Source organism: Dipodomys merriami, unplaced genomic scaffold, assembly GCF_024711535.1.
Source record: "Dipodomys merriami isolate MVZ:Mamm:240054 unplaced genomic scaffold, mDipMer1.0.p SCAF_122, whole genome shotgun sequence".
NCBI lineage: Eukaryota > Metazoa > Chordata > Mammalia > Rodentia > Heteromyidae > Dipodomys > Dipodomys merriami.
This window is the reverse complement of record NW_027202516.1, coordinates 1,230,107-1,247,283: the sequence shown is the minus strand read 5'-3', so window position 1 is coordinate 1,247,283 and position 17,177 is coordinate 1,230,107. Positions and strand designations below refer to the sequence as shown.

Genomic DNA, 17,177 nt, shown 5'->3' with positions numbered 1-17,177 from the left:
GTAAGAGTGCTAGCCTCAAGCAAAAGGAGCTCAGAGACAGAGACAGCTCCCAGGCCTAGAGTTAGAATAGTTAAAAACAATTGCAGAATAATATGAAAAGCTCGTCTGGTTCACTTTTTACTTAAAATATGCAACTTTCATTAATAAAAGACATTTGTTTGTGTGTGTGTTTGTATGTGTGAAGTTTTGTTAAGTTTTAAGGGTTTCTTCTTATTGTTTTGTACCAATCCTTGAGCTTGAACTCAGGGCTTGGGTGCTATCCCTAAGCTTTTTCTCATAGGCTGGTAGCTCTACCATTTAAACAACAGTTCTACTTGAGGCTTTTTGGTGGTTAATTGGAGATAAGAGTCTCACAGACTGTTTTGACCAATCTGGCATCAAACAGAGATCCTCAGATCTCAGCATAGCCTAGCTAGGATTACAGGTGTGAGCCACTGAAGTCTAGTTTAAGGTTTTTTGTTGTTTTCTTTTTTAAAGGATTTCTTTCTTTTTTTTTCTTTTTTTTTTAAATTTTTTTGTGAACATACTGTACAGAGGGGTTACAATTACATGGGCAAGATAATGAGTACATTTCTTATCAAGCATTGCAGCCTCCTCCTTTGTTTACCCTTCACATCCCTTCCCAGCCTCCCTCCCCCCACACCAAAGTTGTAAAGCTCGTTTTCCACATGACAACTTGTACTTCTCATTGTTGCAATGGGTCTACCTGTATCCTTAAACGACTTGTTTTTCCCCATCTCCTCCACAAATTATACCGACATCAAATATAGTGAAAGCAGGGGTTATACTGTGGGGGAGGGACATACAAAGCAACAAAGACATAATCTTAAAAAGGATTTCTTTCTTAACTGCATGTTGCAATCTCTCTTCCATAATACCGCAAACTAACTTTGAATCCTACAAACTAACTTTAAATATTTCAGTTCATCTCCCCCTGCCCCAGTGTGCACAACAGACATGTTCGTATTCATTAACTTTAAAAAGTCTCTGCACATTATTTACCTTAGCTAAGACATGGAACCAACCCCTCAGTAAATGCCCCTCAGTAGATGAATGATCAAGAAAATGTGGTATATATACACAAGGGAATTCTATGCCTCCATCAGAAAGAATGACATTGCCCCATTCATTAGGAAATGGAAAGACTTGGAAAAATTATATTAAGTGAAGTAAGCCAGGCCCAAAGAAACATAGGTCTCATGGTTTCCCTTATTTGCAATAACTAGTATACGTCTGAGACAAGCAGAAATGATCAGATAAGTTGATGTTAAGTGAAATGAACCCCAAGATAAGGACTCAAATGTTTTTTTGTTCTTGCTATTGTTTCTAACATATTTATAAGATATTTCTTTGTTGCTTTGTATGTCCCTCCCCCAGGGTATAAGCCCTATTTTCACTGTATTTGATGTTGGTATAATTTGTGTAGGGGAAGGAAAAAAACAAATCGTTTAAATAGGGATACAGGTGGACCCACTGCAACAATGAGATGTACAAGATGTTATGTCGAAAAACGAACTTTACAACTTTGGCACGGGGTGGGGGGGGGGGCGGAGAGGGGGACAGGAGAAGAAAGGGGGCGGATGGGAAGGGATGCTAAGGGGAAACAAAGGAGGATCCAACAATGCTTGATAAGAAATGTTCTCATTAGGGCTGGGGAGGTGGCTCAGTGGTACATGGCTTGCCTTGCATGCATGAGGCCCTGGGTTCGATTCCTCAGCACCACGTAAGCCGGAAAAAAAAGCCGGAAGTGGCACTGTGGCTCAAAAGCCAGAAGTGGCACTATGGCTCAAATGGTAGAGTGCTAGCCTTGAGCTGAGGAGCTGAGGGATAGCGCTCAGGCCCAGAGTTCCGGCCCCATGACCGGACCCAAAAAAAAAAAAAGAAATGTACTCATTACCTTACCCATGTAATTGTAACCCCTCTATACGGTATTTTCACAATAAAAAAAATAAAATAAAATAATTAAATAAATAAATAAAAAGTCTCTGCAAGTCAGCCCGCCCGCGTCCCTGCAGCCTGGCGAAGCCACATTTCTATTCACATACCTCAAAGTATGCAGCGTTCTCTCTGATGTGCTGCTCCACACACTGGCAAAGTTGTAAGATCCAGCCCCACTGTGTCTGCATGGCTGCTCTGTAGGCCTTAAAGATAAAGCACAGCCACTGAAACCAATGCAGAATAGGTGGCTCAGGGGCAGAATGAGTGCTGGTCCTGCAAACAGGCGGCTCAGGGTTCAAGCTCCAGCACCTCCAACACAGATGCTGTTGAGATACTCTACTATGAATAGGTGATTAGGTATTTCAACAGGAAGAGACTTCAAAATCAGGGTAGCAAATTGTCCTTCTTGCCTAAAAGTTCCTGCTTATACAACCAGCCTTAAAGTTTATATCTAAGTTTTAAAATTTCTCTCAAATTTTTAACTCCTTAAAATACAAATGAAAAGGTGAACTATGGTAATTTTTACACAAAGAACTTCTGAAATGCATACAAGGTATCTTTCCTACATAGAAAACCAGTCCTTCCCTCTACCCCTTGTTCTCTACCCAGTATACTTGCTGTGTGATGCCCTCAAATAGGTTTCTTCTTTGCCATCTCTGGACTGCTATGCTGCTGAGCCCTAGCATGTACCTTCTAACACAGAAATAGGAAACCTCATAGCCGCACTTTTCCTCCTGGCTTTGTAGAGGAAAAGGCAATGTATTCTTTTCTATAAGTGTAATTCTGGAGTTACAATAATTAGAATAGTAGTTGTCTTAAAGTGTCACTAGTATTAAGTGCATCTTTCATAAAGGCAAACGAATATAGCATAAAGGATAACTACTTCATTAAAAAACATAGTATAAAGGATATCTATTTCATTTAAAAACAAAAACAAAAACAAAACACCACTTTTCCTATTTAAGGTTCTGTCACTCGTGCCCAGGAGAGGGCGTGCGAGGAGCTTTAGTGACTAAGCCTGTCAGTTCCTCCATCTGCACCAATGCATTCCTGCTCGGCTTTGCCCAGGCAGGCTTTCTGAATAGAACACACGCAGCACTGGGAATCTGGTAACACGTGATCATACATCCCTGCTCCCTGGAATTATACTACTCCTGTTTCTCCTTCTGCCCCGACCACTCTCCTGACTCACCTCAATAGTCAAACGGGCTGGATGATTTTCTAGAAGTAGCTGATCTGCTATCTCCTGGACTGATTTAATATTTTCTTCCTTTTGATCAAGTTCTCGCATTAATTCCTAATGAAGAAAGAGTGAGGGAGTGTGTCAGAACAAAGATCTAAACCTCCAGTGCACCTTCAGTGTGCAAGCACACAGGTGTACTTACAGCATGATATTCTTTTTTTCGAGCTATGTTGGTATTTCTCTCACTCCAGTCATAAGCAACTTCCTCCTCCTCTTTTTCATTCAACCAGATAAGTTCATTAGTTGCCCGAGTTACAAAATTATGAAGCGTGTCGAGGTGGTGCTCCTGAGTCCTAGATGTATTCTTTGTAAGAAAGAGCAGTGTAACAATCAGATCTTTGCCACAGAGATAAGGAAACAGAAATATTAAAGAAAAACTTACCAAGAGTTTTCCATACTGACTCTCTAATCTGTGCAACTTCTCTGCATAAGTTAACTTAAGAGGTGCTGTCATTTGAATCTAGAAATGGAATAAAAAGACTTTGAATAAGGAATCTGGACACACACCAGTTGAGTGACAGGGCTTCCAAAGAGGAAAACCACATTAAACTACCATGAAATATATGTAAAATTTTAAATTCATATACCTCACTGATTTTTGCTTCTTTAAGACTAGATTCAAATTCTTCAATAGCTCGGTGAACATTTTTATGATTTTCTAAATGGCTCTCAACACTTGGCAAATCTGAGCCCCACTCGGTGTGGTCCAACTGCACCTTCAAAAACAAAAGATAAGGTTACAAAGTGCACAGTGGCAAAGATCCAAAACTCAGGAAAACCAAGCATTTGTTCTATACCTGCATCTCATCAACCCAGTTCAAAAGATCCTGGACAAATTTCATGTTGACTTCCTCTTCTGTTAAATTCTGATCCATCAAAGATGACTTCATGAGCGGTTTTCGGATCTGCATCAGTTTCAGAGTCTGCAAGGAGGCTGGCTCAACTCCTGAACTGAAATTTGGAACTAATCCCACTGGAAAACCAGGAGCATACACTGGGGTGACTGAGGGAGTGAGGCGGGATGTCAGCCCTGAGGAAAGGCCGGAAGTCACACTGGAAGAGGTCAGGGAAGGGGTTGAACTCTGGGTCAGCCCTGAGTTCAGACAAGGGTTTAAGGTCTGTGCAAATCCCCCATTTAAACTCTGAGTGATTCCTGATATCATGAGCTTTGTTTGTTCTGTGGTCAGCATGCGTCCTTTGCTATACACTGAGGCACACTCACTCCTTAAGGCCAAAATTTCATCACGGAGCTTAGCGACCCTGAAAGGAGAGGGAGAAATGGGTGTAAAGCCACGAGTGAGCCCGTACCAAAACCACAGACTCCAGTCAATGGTAATGTGCCAGTGTTGGCTTCTCTCCCTGGTAGTGCTGCACAACCAATGCAAAGTGTTAGAAGAAGGAAAGAAGAGAAAGAAGGAAGTCTCAAGGACAAGAAAGAACTGGACTTTCCATTCAATTTTCCTGTAACTAAAACTTCTCAATTAAATCCCTGGCTTTAAAAAGTCATTATAACCATATTGGTAAAATTCTGCATCATAATTATTGTCAATAATGAACACTGCTATAAGTCCTTTTCATATCATTAGTCTGTATAGCCATCGCTTACGCGGAACAAAACTACTACCCTCCAGGGTCATCCTTCACCTACTGACATTAAAGGTAACAAGAAACTTTCCTTACCACATATTTCTGGCATATGCGGGTACAGTGACTCACACCTGTAATTCTAGCTACTCAGGAGGTAGGTATCTGTAGGACTGTGGTTGAAGGCCAGCCCCAGGAAAAGGACCCAAAAGTTAGTGAAACCTCATTTCAATTAAAAAAATAAAAAGCTGGACATGCATAGGCCTGTCATATGAGCCACTCATGAGGCTTAAGAAGAAGGATAATAACCCAGGCCAGCCTGAGCAAAAATAAAACACTGAAAAATGACTAAAGCAAAAAGGGATGAGTGGCATGACTCAAGTGGTAGAGCACCTGCCTAACAAAAGTGAGGCCCCTAAATTCATATCCCAATACCAAAAGTTTTAACTGTATTTCTGGTATGAACATAAAGCTTTTCCTTCTATTGTTATTTATTTTCTATACTTACAATCACTATAGACTCCTAAAAAGAAATTACTAAGTCAAATATGGCTTGCAAATATTACTTTTCTATGCATTAAGAAAAATAGAAACACTGTGGACTGTGGAAGTTTCTAGGGCTGGGAAGGTGGCTCAGTGGTAGAGCGCTTGCCTTGCATACCTGAGGCCCTGGGTTCGATTCCTCAGCACCACATAAGCAAAAAGAAAAAAGCCAGAAGTGGTGCTGTGGCTCAAGTGGTAGAGCGCTAACCTTGAGCTGAAGAGCTGAGGGACAGCGCCCAGGCCCAGAGTACAGGCCCCATGACTGGACCCCCCCCCCAAAAAAAGGAAATTTCTACCCCGAAATCTAATTCTCAGAGTTATACTTTTTATACACACATTTTGAAAACTATTATGAATATTTTCATAAAAGGATAAGCAGAAAAGTAGAAACTTTCTTTTCACATTTCATGTTATTTCTTGTTTTCCTTTTGTGATTTAAGAACTGAACAGGGCGGTGCACACGCTACGCACACACACTACAAGGAGTATGTGCTCTGGCACCACCCGTGGATATGTCAGAAGTATGTAAGTAATATAAAGACATTAAGCACTCATTTCAGTTGAGCTGCTCAGTTACTGTGTTATGTTAATTCTGGTATACTGGGGTTTGCCCAGTAACTGCTAACCACAATATAGCAGAATTAACACAACACACTCTTTACCTACAGAGAGCTAAGAAACATTCCACACAGTCATGGTATTCAGTATATACTATGTAGAAAATGAACCATGCAACTTGTGGACATGGACAGGGGAGGGAATGGGGGAAAGGGAAGGAAGGGATGACATTATCCAAGAATCATCTTCTCATTACCTGACTTTCAGAAGTATAGCTCCTCCTTAATAATAAGAATTAGACTGTCAGAGTCTGCATTTATCTCCCTATGCCCATGAGGGTCACAGCAGAATTCTCACCTCTGTACCAACTGATCTGCCTGGTAGTATTTTCCATCAAGAAGAATCTGCGTGTCAATCACATGCTGGTGTAAGAGCTTTTCACACTCAAGGATGTACCCGGCAATCTCGGCTTCATTCTGAAACTGCAGCCCTGATTCTAGTCTTTTGGAATCCTAGTTTTAAAAGAAATCATGATGAATTCTGTGAACACCTGTCAAAGCCATCCTGAAGGTTACAACCCCAAAAACTGGAAGAGAGGCCTACATGGACATTGTCTTCCTTTTGGATTCAAATGCAGGATTCTGCATTTGACAAGACATACCAGTCATAACCACTGGCCAACCTTAACTCCAAGTACAGGGAACACACCAAGGGCAACCAAACTTCATAGAAAAGTTTTATCTTACCCCGTCCCCTCCTCACACCTCTACAACAGTCCCACCAACTCTAAGATCGACTCACAGACTGGAGTGCGTTCCGGGCCAGGCCCAGTCTGTCTTCGCAGAGGATGCTGTCTCTCTGGACCCGGTGTGCAATCTGCACCAGCATGTCCAACCTACAAGAAGACACAGAGATCTTTCTTTTGAAGTCAAAGCATTCACCATCCCTGAAAACTGCTGCCCACTGAAAAGCAGAATGAAATCACACTGCACGTCTCCTATACCTGTGTCCATGTGTGGAGTCACTGCCAAAGCTAATGCAGGAGCTGATGAGGGTTGGACGGCAGTGAACCGAGAGAAGGTTTTCCCCAGAATCAAGACTAGTACGGGTGCTGGCTGTGTTACTAAATACAGAATCGCTGCTCCGGTAGCTGTAAGTGCTGCTGTGCATTTTCAGTCCCAGAGCAGTGTTCTCTGATGGTGAAAGTGAAGAGGAAGTCCAGAGAACTCTCTACTTCTAACGGGAAGGCAGTACTGAATGCTAAGGCTCTAACAGCTCCTTAAATATGCCTCAACATGCAGATGCAACACACAGCAAAGTGCTGATAACTATTCAAAAGAATCTCGCCTCCAGCCATGCAGTGGCTGGCTGAGGTTTGCCTGGTGGAGCCTTCATTAAAGCCCTGCAAGTGCAGACAGCACAGGCTGATCAGGGCGTCACTGGGGCAGAATCGCCAAATAGTTTCACTAATAGTCATCCGATCGCAACCACCTAAACAACAACTCCATGCTCCAAAGAAACCCAGGGACAATTTATAAAGACAGTCTTGTCTGTGCCAAATCATCACACCCAGATGGCCTTGTCCATGCCACCCGCCATACACAGTCCCTTCATGTGCAGCCATGGTGGGAAGGCCTTGTCCACGCCACCCATACAGACAATCCCTGTGCAGGCAGCCACAGTGGGAAAGTCTCTTCCATTCCAACTAGAGTGTCATCTGTTCATAAAATTCAACCAACCGGAAAGGTATCTATTTCCCTAGGTTTATCCTGTGTGTCCCAGTGATGCTGTGTCTGCCACAGTCACCTAGACAGATGTTGAAGAGCCACAGTGCTAAGTAGAATATGGTTATGATGTTTGCAAAGTCGATGTGCCTGTTCTTGTTTTTCTTTCTTTAGATTATTACATGGTATAAAATGCCAGCTTTTCCTATCTGCCTTTTCATATACTCTAGGCCACACAGTTATTATTCACAATACACATAGTCACTGCCAAAAAACTTGTTGCATCAAGAAAAACAGAGGCATTTATCCAACCAAACTCCTAAATATTTTCCTACTGCTAATGCTACAAAGCCAAACTTCTCCACTCTCAGGGGAGATACTTCCCTAACGAAAGGCGTGAAAGAAGCCAGGTGCCAGCAGCCCATTCTCACAGTACTAACTACTTAAGGAGGCTGAGAACAGGGGGACTGCAGTCAGGACCAGCCCAAAGCTAGGCCCAGTGGTGTGTGCCATTCTTCTGAAATACCTGGAAGGTGGGGATTGAGCAGCTCACAGTTTGAGGATGGTGTAGGCAGAAAAGCCAACAAGACTTCATCTCCAGAGAGGGCAGCTGAGAGCAAGGGTGCTTACCCAACATTCCGGAAATGGTGGGATGTATAAGATGGGTGAACAGTGGTCCAGACTCCCCCCTGGGCAGGAGATGTACTGGAAGTGTGGCTCAGTGGAGGGTGCCTGACTAGTCACATCCAGCATGAGGCCCTGAGCCAAACTCCATTACTGTCCAAACCAACTGCCCAACAAGCGGCACTGCTGACGTCTGAGTCGCCCGCAGCACAGGTGCAGTGTGAAGAGGTGGAGTGCCAAGGAGGCAATCGATTACTAGGGCTCTGCTCTCATCCCAGGATGGACAGGGGAGAGGGGGTGGTGGCATGGGAGGGCCAAGTGGCAGCCAGTGTGCCGGCTCTGCAGAAGCCTCGGGGGTAGGCCCAGCCCCTTCGGCCCCCACAGCTCAAGAGGAGCAGACATGGTCCCCACAGCCCACAGCCAGCTGGGGGTGAGGATCTCCAGGGCACAAATTTACCCAACAGGGAGAGAGCGGAGTGGCAGAGCACTTACCCAGCATGCACCGGGCCCTGGATGAATCCCCGGCCACACACACCCAAGATGCCCAGAGCTGTACCTGCCTTCTCACGTAGCAGTACACGAGAACAGACAGTGGATAGCAGGGGCATGCTCAAGAGAGGCAATGCACGTGCAGAAATGTGGCAGGAGGGGGACCTGAGTTGACACCTTCTAGTCTTTTCTAGATGGGACTCTGCAGTCTGTACATCGAGACAGACTACATTTTGGGTTTTTTCTTTCTGCCACTAGAGTTTGAACTCAGTCTTATAGTCACTCCAGTCACTAGCTGGTGCTCTATCACTGCCTCCAGGCCAGCTTTTTGTTAATTATTTTGATGAAGTCTCACAGGATTTTCTGCCTGGACTGGCTTCAAAACGCAGTCCTCTGGACCTCAGCCTCCCAAACAGCTAGGGTTCAAGGCCATGGGCACCCAGCTGTTTCTATTAATTAACACATAGTATGTGTAATCTGAGGGGTTTATTGTTAGATGCACTTTGAACAAATCTACTTCACATTTTCCTCTTTTTCAAACAGTATATGGTGGGTTTCACTGAGATGTGTGTATTTACAGATCTCAGATAGGACGGCCACAATAAAAAATGTAACAAGAAACAAATCTATGAGCCTCCGGGTTGAGGCCCTGGAGATTTAAGGCCAACGAGGGGCACTCTCCTGAGTAGTTTTCATTGGTTTCAAAGCTATGACCAATGAGACTTCACATTTACGCCCACCCTACCGGGTTCTTCAGTTAATTACTTCCCTGATTACCTCTGTAAAGTGCCCAGCAGAGTTTCTAGAGCAAAAAAAGGGGAGGATGAGAAAGACAGTGTGATTTATTTAAGGTCACTCAGCCACGTACATGGAAATCGTGGTCTCCATCTGCCTGGCTCCACAGAACCAAAGGCCTTGGCTTGCTTCTCTCTCTCTACTTTGAGGTAAAGTGCTTTCCCTCATCTACCTACCTTTCCACTTCGGGGCGCAGTGCCTTCTCTCTCTCCAGCATGGCGATGATGAGTTTGCCCCACTCCTTTTCTATGTCATTTGGATGATAGCCTTGGAGGAGTTTGACACGCCCAAATTCTATCCAAATCTAGAGTATAGAAAACAAAATCAGCATGAAGCAAAGAACTGTAATGAAGATTATGCTTGCCAATAGAAAGGATATGTATGTCAGCTTACCTCTAATAACTTATATAAGCGTTTAATTTTGGATTTTTCTGACTCCTTTGGTGGAATTTCTGTTTCTTTAAACTGTAAATACTGATTATAAAGTGCCTAAAATGAAAGAGGAAATGAATTAAGGGCCAAACTTCATTGACTCATTATGTCCCCAGTGCAAATGCTTTTCATGGTGGTATATGCCTTCAGCCAAGGGTACATCAGTGCCCGTGTGCTGGTAGGAGGGTTAGGCAAGACTTGATGAGGGCAGAAGTGTGGATGGCAGCCATGACTGAACTTGTGCCACACAGGAGCCGGCATAACTGATGTCTCTACTAGGTATCTTTTACCATCCATGCTAGAAAGTCTGTCTTACAAAATAAGTACCTCTTAAACACCACACCTTCATTTCTAGTTTTCTGGAAAAGAATTTGATGCAATTCCTATGAAGAAACAAAATGAACTATTCTTTCATTTCATCGTTTGACCACTGAACACACAATGCCTAGCAACTAGACAGAACTAAAATTTGACTTCATTGTCCTGCCAGTCAATGTACACAAATTTTTACATAAATGAAGACATATACTAGTAGCTGATGGTACCATTATTATACAAAGTTCAACCATATAATTAAATTATGATTCTCATTTGCAGATACTCATTTGGGAACCTTTAAAATTTATTAAAAATTCAGTGTATTAGTTAAAGTGATACAGACAAAATATCTCCATACTTAATACGTGTATACTAATTATCTCATCCTAATTCATGCTGCATTAAAACAAGATCCTACAAATCTTTGGGCAGATTACATTTCTGTAAGATTCCATTCAGTGGTCTGGTGGCTAACAGATTTATTTGCAGTCCCTCACAATGTGTTCCTTCCTGTATTATGCCCTATCCCAGATGCTAGCTAGCAAGGAGCCTTGCTCTATGACTTTACAAATCTGCGCTACTCAGAGGCCATGACACGATTATTCAATGGGGTAGAGAGTGGAGATCCATTTGGAAATAAGCATGTCTGCATTCAAAAGCCAAAGATGGCATCCTCCTTAGGAGGTCTTTTGGTCCTAAGTTCTGGCAGTCACCTTTGCTAAACACTCTGTAGAACTAACTATATGGCAGATGGGATTTCCCTTGTGCCTTAGAAAAAAATTCAAAAGATTTTTTTCTATCTGCCCAGGAATCATTAGACACTTGGTGAGCACCCTTGAACACTTCAAAAAGTGCCCTGTCCACAGAGGCCCAGGGCAAATCCCCACGGTGACATGGACTAGGACAGGCCCCAGAGGCTCTGCACAGATGAATGACCTCAGTGGGACCCACCATGAAAGACTTACAAACCAAAGAATCATGCTTCCTAGCCAATATCTACGTTGTTCACTTGTCAAGTGGACGCTCTGCTGCCTCACATACAAATGTACAAAACGGGACAGCCTTATTCTTTGGTAAGCTTATGTGCATACAATGTGTTCTACTTTGCTATAGCACCTCGGCTTCAAAGAGCCCCACGTATACTTTTCAATACTACCAAGTGCATCACTAACCATTAAGCCACAAGCACTGGCCTAGATAGAATAAATGCCAAACTTACTTTACTTGGGCTGAAAGTACGTATTTTCAGTTCCTGAGAAAACAGTACAGGCTGCACCTCATGCCCTACAGAAGCAGCCTCTTTGGCAGTTTCCAGCAGGGTTCAAGCAGAGGCATCTCCCAGCCACTACCAGTCTATGTATGAGTTCCTCCAGACCCTCTTCCCCTCCACCTGGTGGGCTCCAAGCATCTCCACACACCAAAAACAACCCATCCATCTAACTCCACACACTCTCAAATTATACTTTTATTAAACTTGCAACACACCAAAGCTTAAGGGTTGCAAACTTCTTTAGGCTGTTTTTGCTACTGTTTTAACTATTGGCATTTGCCTCTATGCTTTCAGTGTAATAAGGAACTGTGTAAATAAACATAGAAGCCACTCATTTGTGTCTTCCCAATAGCAATTGTTATTGAACTAACATAAAATCAGAATTACTACAGAATTAGTTGAACGTTTATCATCAAAAGGATCCTACTGAGCTTCTACACAGCACTGACCTTCAGCTCTACAGGGTTATTAGGAAATGTTCTCTCAGACATTGTGGTCACGTGGTGTCTGATCCACTGCATGAGGTAGTTCACCATGTTCTGGTATTCGATCCATTTGACTTCAACATCCTGAAACAATAAATGCCAGTGATTCAGCTGCGACAGTTTGGTCAAAAGCCTTCTTGTAAATTTCGGTCTTAAAGCCAGCTGTTTTCCACTCAGAAAACAGCTCTACCTCTTGTTTCTACTCAACTGTGATCCTTTCCACATAAACATTTACAACATGCTGTCAACTAACACTAGCCTAAGAATGCCAATTCTGACCCAAATTCAGCAGCTTCCGGGCTTGGCACAGGGGCATCCAAGAATGAGAAGGTTTGAAAGGCATGGTCAACCCAAGGTGCTTTCCAGGATCAAGAAAGGGTCACAGCCAGGCTGACCACCTCTGCTGTACTGGAGATCTAAGTCCACTGCATAGCTGCACCTCAAAGAGTTACACAGTGAGCATGAAACCCAACAAGAGAGAACTGGATATGGTCAGACTATTCGACACATTAAGCACACATTTTATAAAGGAAAGAACTGGAAGGCTGTCCACTGCTATGTTCAATGAAGTGCCTGATGAATGCATGCTGTTTCAAGACTATGGTCAGTACTGCAGCAAAACCTAGAACTTGAGACATTACCACCATTGAGGAGTTACTAAGTGGGACCACAGAGGAATTCACAGATAAAGATAAGGAAAATGAATGCAAACTTTACTACAGGTGCCAAGTAACCAAAGCAGGTAATATGTGCTAGCCACTGTTAAGAATCAGGTTTCCAGAGTTGGGAAGGTGTAGAGTGCTTACCTAGCATGCATGAAGCCATGGTTTCAATTCCTCAGTACCAAATACACAGAAAAAGCCAGAAGTGGTGCTGTGGTTCAAGTGGCAGAGTGCTAGTCTTGAGCAAGTGAAGCTCAGGGACAGTGCCCAGACCCTGAGTCCCAGCCCTAGGACTGGCAAAAAAAATAAAAATCAGGTTTCCAAACCTGATTCTTAGCTGCCTTGAAATGGTCACTAAAGGCCTCTTGGTGGTCCCTGAGGAGTTCTGGCTGGAAGTGGGCCTGCCTAAGAGAATGGACAAGATGAAGGGCCCATGTGAGTCGGAACACTGCACGCCTTGAAACCTGGACAAGCAAGCACGTAGTGAAGTGGAATTCATGTATGCAGTTTTCAGTATCAAAACATCTCAACAGGTTTAACCTTTAAGAGGTATCAGCTATTGTTAGGGTGTCAAACTACAGACACGTGATTATAGAAGATTCATTTGACCACAAGTTCAGAGTTTATGAGGGGGGAAAATTGGAAAAGAAAAGTCGCCCTTCAGAATCGCCATCCCATGCTCAAGTGAAGGAAAAGGCAGGGAGTGGGGAAGAAAGACAGAGCAGAAAGACCAGCAAGCCTCATCCTAAAGCAGCATTCACCATGACCTCTAAGAGGCTAAGTATGGAACCCAAACAGGTGCTTAAGAAAAAGAAAAAGAAAATGGAATTAGATCTAGAAACAACAGCACACAGATGCTACATAAGAGACAAACATGGAAGCTCAAGTCTTCAAAGTAATGAAGAAAAACAAAAAGCTATCTGGGATGAAGAAGGAGCAGACCAGGGTGAAGGGAGATTCTGTGTCTGCACCATACAGCTTCCTGTGATCTCCTGGAAATGCAAAAGCTTTTTGCAGTGGGACCACTGCACAGTACATGATTGAGTGCAAGGACCAACCTTGGAGAAACAGTGGTCTAACACAGACGCAACACCCAAACCTGACAGAGGTCTCCCTCTGTTAGTTCTGCCAACCCCAGTAGCCCTACCAGGTCCTGCCCTTAAGTAAGAAACATGGAACCAGTCAACTCATCACATAGGATCTTTGTTTAGTCAACCTGAAGTCACTTTCCAAACTGAGGCATCTTCCACACAGAGGACAGGAAAGGAGGAGCTATGGAACCACAAGCTGAAATGAAGCCTTCAAATTTTAGTGCTTTATAGCTCTTGCATAAAGGGGCCTGAACTTTGAACAGTTTCCTTTATTCCTGACAAAGAACAAACGGGATTTTTCAGTTACACGTCACTGTAGTGGTAGAATGATGCCAGAAAGTAGATGGCTCAAATCCTTGGTTTGGGGAAGTCTCATTCTGTGCCCAGGCTAGCCTGGAACACAAGCTCTTTGAACTCAGGATCCCCCACCTCATCCTCTGCAGTGACAGGATTTATAGGTTTATATCAATATTCCCAGGTCTAAGCCCTTCGAATTCCTTCAAAGAGACTGGACATCTGAATGCTGTAGGAAGCGTTTGGCTAGTGGACAGCACTCACATTTGCACCGATGCCTTCACCACCTTCGGGCACTTTCGGGAAGGCGTCATAGAGAGAGGACACATACGTTATTACTGACTTCTCATCAGGTGAAGAGACATCCACATCTAAAACAAGCAACACACAATTATTTCATGATGCCAAAGATCAGACTGCCAAGCCAGCCCAGACAAGCCAGAGACTCACCTTCAGGATCCAGAAGTCTTATTACACCAATTTTCTCAGCTACATAGAAAGCGTGCTCTAAATTTGCAAGGTTGCTTTGAACAGCAACAGTATTCATGTCTATCAGGTCCGGCCTAGGAAAGAGGTCACTGTGTTAATTGTATTTCTTTGTGCAACTTTAAAATTTCATGTGATATTTATTTACATAACAATTTCTGCAAGTATTAATACTAAGCCTGTGTCAAAAACTCCTCACACATTTCATATTGCTTGCATGTCTCAGAACCTTGGTTAGGCCAGAGCACGCCTGAGACTCCGATCTCCAGAACAAAGCGTTAAATGGAAGCAGAAACAAATGTGATCACAAAGCTTTCAGAGGAGTAGTTCCCATCATCATGCCACTGGGTGAGAATCGACTCATCCGCTCATAAAGGAAGGCGCTCATGAGCCCCAGGGCCCTCTGGTGCGCTCAAGGGATATCTCTGGGAACCACAATAGAGTGGAGGGTTGGGAGGAGCTGCAGGGGCCTGAACAACAAATCATCTCAAGTTCCGCTTGAAGGCCATGCTCTTGAGAAACCCTGGAAGCAGATCCTTAGTCTTATAGAAAGATAAACGCTTTGGGCTGGGAAGGTTGCTCAGTGGTAGAGCGCTTGCCTTGCATGCATGAGGCCCTGGGTTCGATTCCTCAGCACCACATAAGCAAAAAGAAAAAAGCCAGAAGTGGCACTGTGAATCATGTGGTAGAGTGCTAGCCTTGAGCTGAAGAGCTGAGGGACAGCGCCCAGGCCCAGAGTTCAGGCCCCACGACCGGACCCAAAAAATGAATGAAAGAAAGAAAGAAAGGAAAGAAAGAAAGAAAGGAAAGAAAGGAAAGAAAGAAGGAAAGAAAGAAAGAAAGAAAGAAAGAAAGAAAGAAAGAAAGAAAGAAAGAAAGAAAGAAAGAAAGAAAGACAGACGGTTGTGTTCTTGTTTGCATCTGGTGAGAAAGCAGACTCCTAAAGAATCTACTCGTGCTTCTACAGCACCTTGAAATGTGGGTAGCACTTTCTACACATTCATATCACAGGAAATCATTGTAACGTTCATTCCTCGATGGTTTTCACGTGCCATCAGTAAGATCACTAAAAAGTGACCCAACATCTACTGACAACAAGAGGCATAAAAACAACACTGCTAAATTCACAAGGACTCGTGATGAAGGACCCGCCAAGGTCAATTACTTAACAGGTGTGAATAACAGTCTAGACAGACAAATACCTAAAGTTTTTTCACTAAAAAGTGGCTTTATTTCTATGAAATTCACATTCTGAAGGAATAAAAGCCAGCTTTTCTGAGTCTGTCAACTTGAGCACAAGCAACAGCATGTTAGGATGAGACCTTGCTATTAGCAAAGAAAGCAAACACTGAGTAATACCAGGGAGAATGAATGAAGTCATTGAAGAACCAAGTTTCTGCCTAAGAGAATAAAGCACAAAACTTCCTTGCGAGTGGCACAGTCGTCGCAGCCTGGAGGCAGCTGCATGGGACATGATGATCTAAGTCACTGCTTTCACCCTGATGGCTTCCAGAGGGGGGTGCACAGTGCCGTCCTCGCACACTCAGCACTGCGATCGTGCACTGTGATGACGTCCCCGCACACGCATGTAAGGCACTGCAATCATGTACCATAATGTCCCTGCACATGCAAGTAACTTATTCCCCTTGGTTCCCACTCATCCTTTTAAAATGGTTGTAATGGGTTACTCTGTATGTGAAGGTGCATATAACGAATTTAATACTTTAATGGAACAAAAAGTGGAGAAGTTTTCCTCCACTAAAAGACTAGACAGACAACAATGGAAAGAAGGAAAACTTCAAAAGGCATGGCCAGGACTCTTTCAGACTGCCTAGAGCTCCCAGCGGCCAAGGCCCATCTTGTCCACCCCCTTCTTTCTTCTTCTCACTGGGACAGCACAGCCTTGGAAATCTTGAGTATTCTATGCATACTCCAGACATCTGTTTTCATATTAAAAGTTTCATGGAGGAGGGTGGGGTGATCAAGAAAGGCAGGGTTATGGAGAAGGATGTGATGATGGAGAAAGATGGTGGTGATGGAGAAGGGTGGAGAGATGGGGGGATGGGGAAATGGAGGAGGATCGATGATGGAAAAAGATGGTGGTGGTGCAGAAGGGTGGGGAGATGGGATGCTGGAGGAGGATGGGATGATGGAGAAGGATGATGAGATGGAGGAAGGTGGGGAGATGGAGGGGGTGGGGAAATGGAGGGGGATGAGGGATGGAAAAAGATGGTGGTGATAGAGAAGTATGGGGTGATGGTGGAGGGTGGGGAGATGGAAGGGAGAGGGGTGGAGAAGGATGGGGTAATGGAAGAGGGTAGGGTGGAGGGGGTAGGGTGATAGAGGGTGGGGTGATGGAGGAGGGTGGGGTGATAGAGGAGGGTGGGATGATGTAGGGGGTGGGGTGCTGGAGGAGGGTGGGGTGATAGAGGAGGGCAGGGTGATGTAGGGGGTAGGGTGATGTAGGGGGTGGGGTGATGGAGGGGGTGGGGTGATGGAGGGGGTGTGGTGATGGAGAAGATGGGGAGATGGAGGAGGATGGGGAGATGGAGGGGGTGGGATGATGGAGGGAATGGGTAATAGAGGAGGATGGGGAGATGGAGGGTAGGGTGATGGAGGAGGGTGGGGTGATGGAGGGGGT

At 44.1% G+C, this 17,177-nt stretch overlaps 1 protein-coding gene across 14 annotated transcripts in view; it reads right to left on the bottom strand.

The window, feature by feature from the left end:
* Positions 1-17,177, bottom strand: part of Dst (dystonin) — a 311,344-nt gene that overhangs the window by 143,344 nt on the left and 150,823 nt on the right. For all 14 annotated transcript variants that reach the window (XM_070017230.1, XM_070017235.1, XM_070017233.1 and 11 more), the window contains 13 exons: positions 14,501-14,613; positions 14,315-14,421; positions 11,968-12,087; positions 9,892-9,987; positions 9,675-9,802; positions 6,668-6,761; positions 6,224-6,378; positions 3,979-4,441; positions 3,769-3,897; positions 3,564-3,641; positions 3,324-3,485; positions 3,131-3,235; positions 2,046-2,141 (listed from right to left, as the gene is read on the bottom strand). In XM_070017230.1, the coding sequence (XP_069873331.1) occupies positions 2,046-2,141; positions 3,131-3,235; positions 3,324-3,485; positions 3,564-3,641; positions 3,769-3,897; positions 3,979-4,441; positions 6,224-6,378; positions 6,668-6,761; positions 9,675-9,802; positions 9,892-9,987; positions 11,968-12,087; positions 14,315-14,421; positions 14,501-14,613 (1,846 nt within the window). The remainder of the gene's footprint in view (positions 1-2,045; positions 2,142-3,130; positions 3,236-3,323; positions 3,486-3,563; positions 3,642-3,768; positions 3,898-3,978; positions 4,442-6,223; positions 6,379-6,667; positions 6,762-9,674; positions 9,803-9,891; positions 9,988-11,967; positions 12,088-14,314; positions 14,422-14,500; positions 14,614-17,177) is intronic.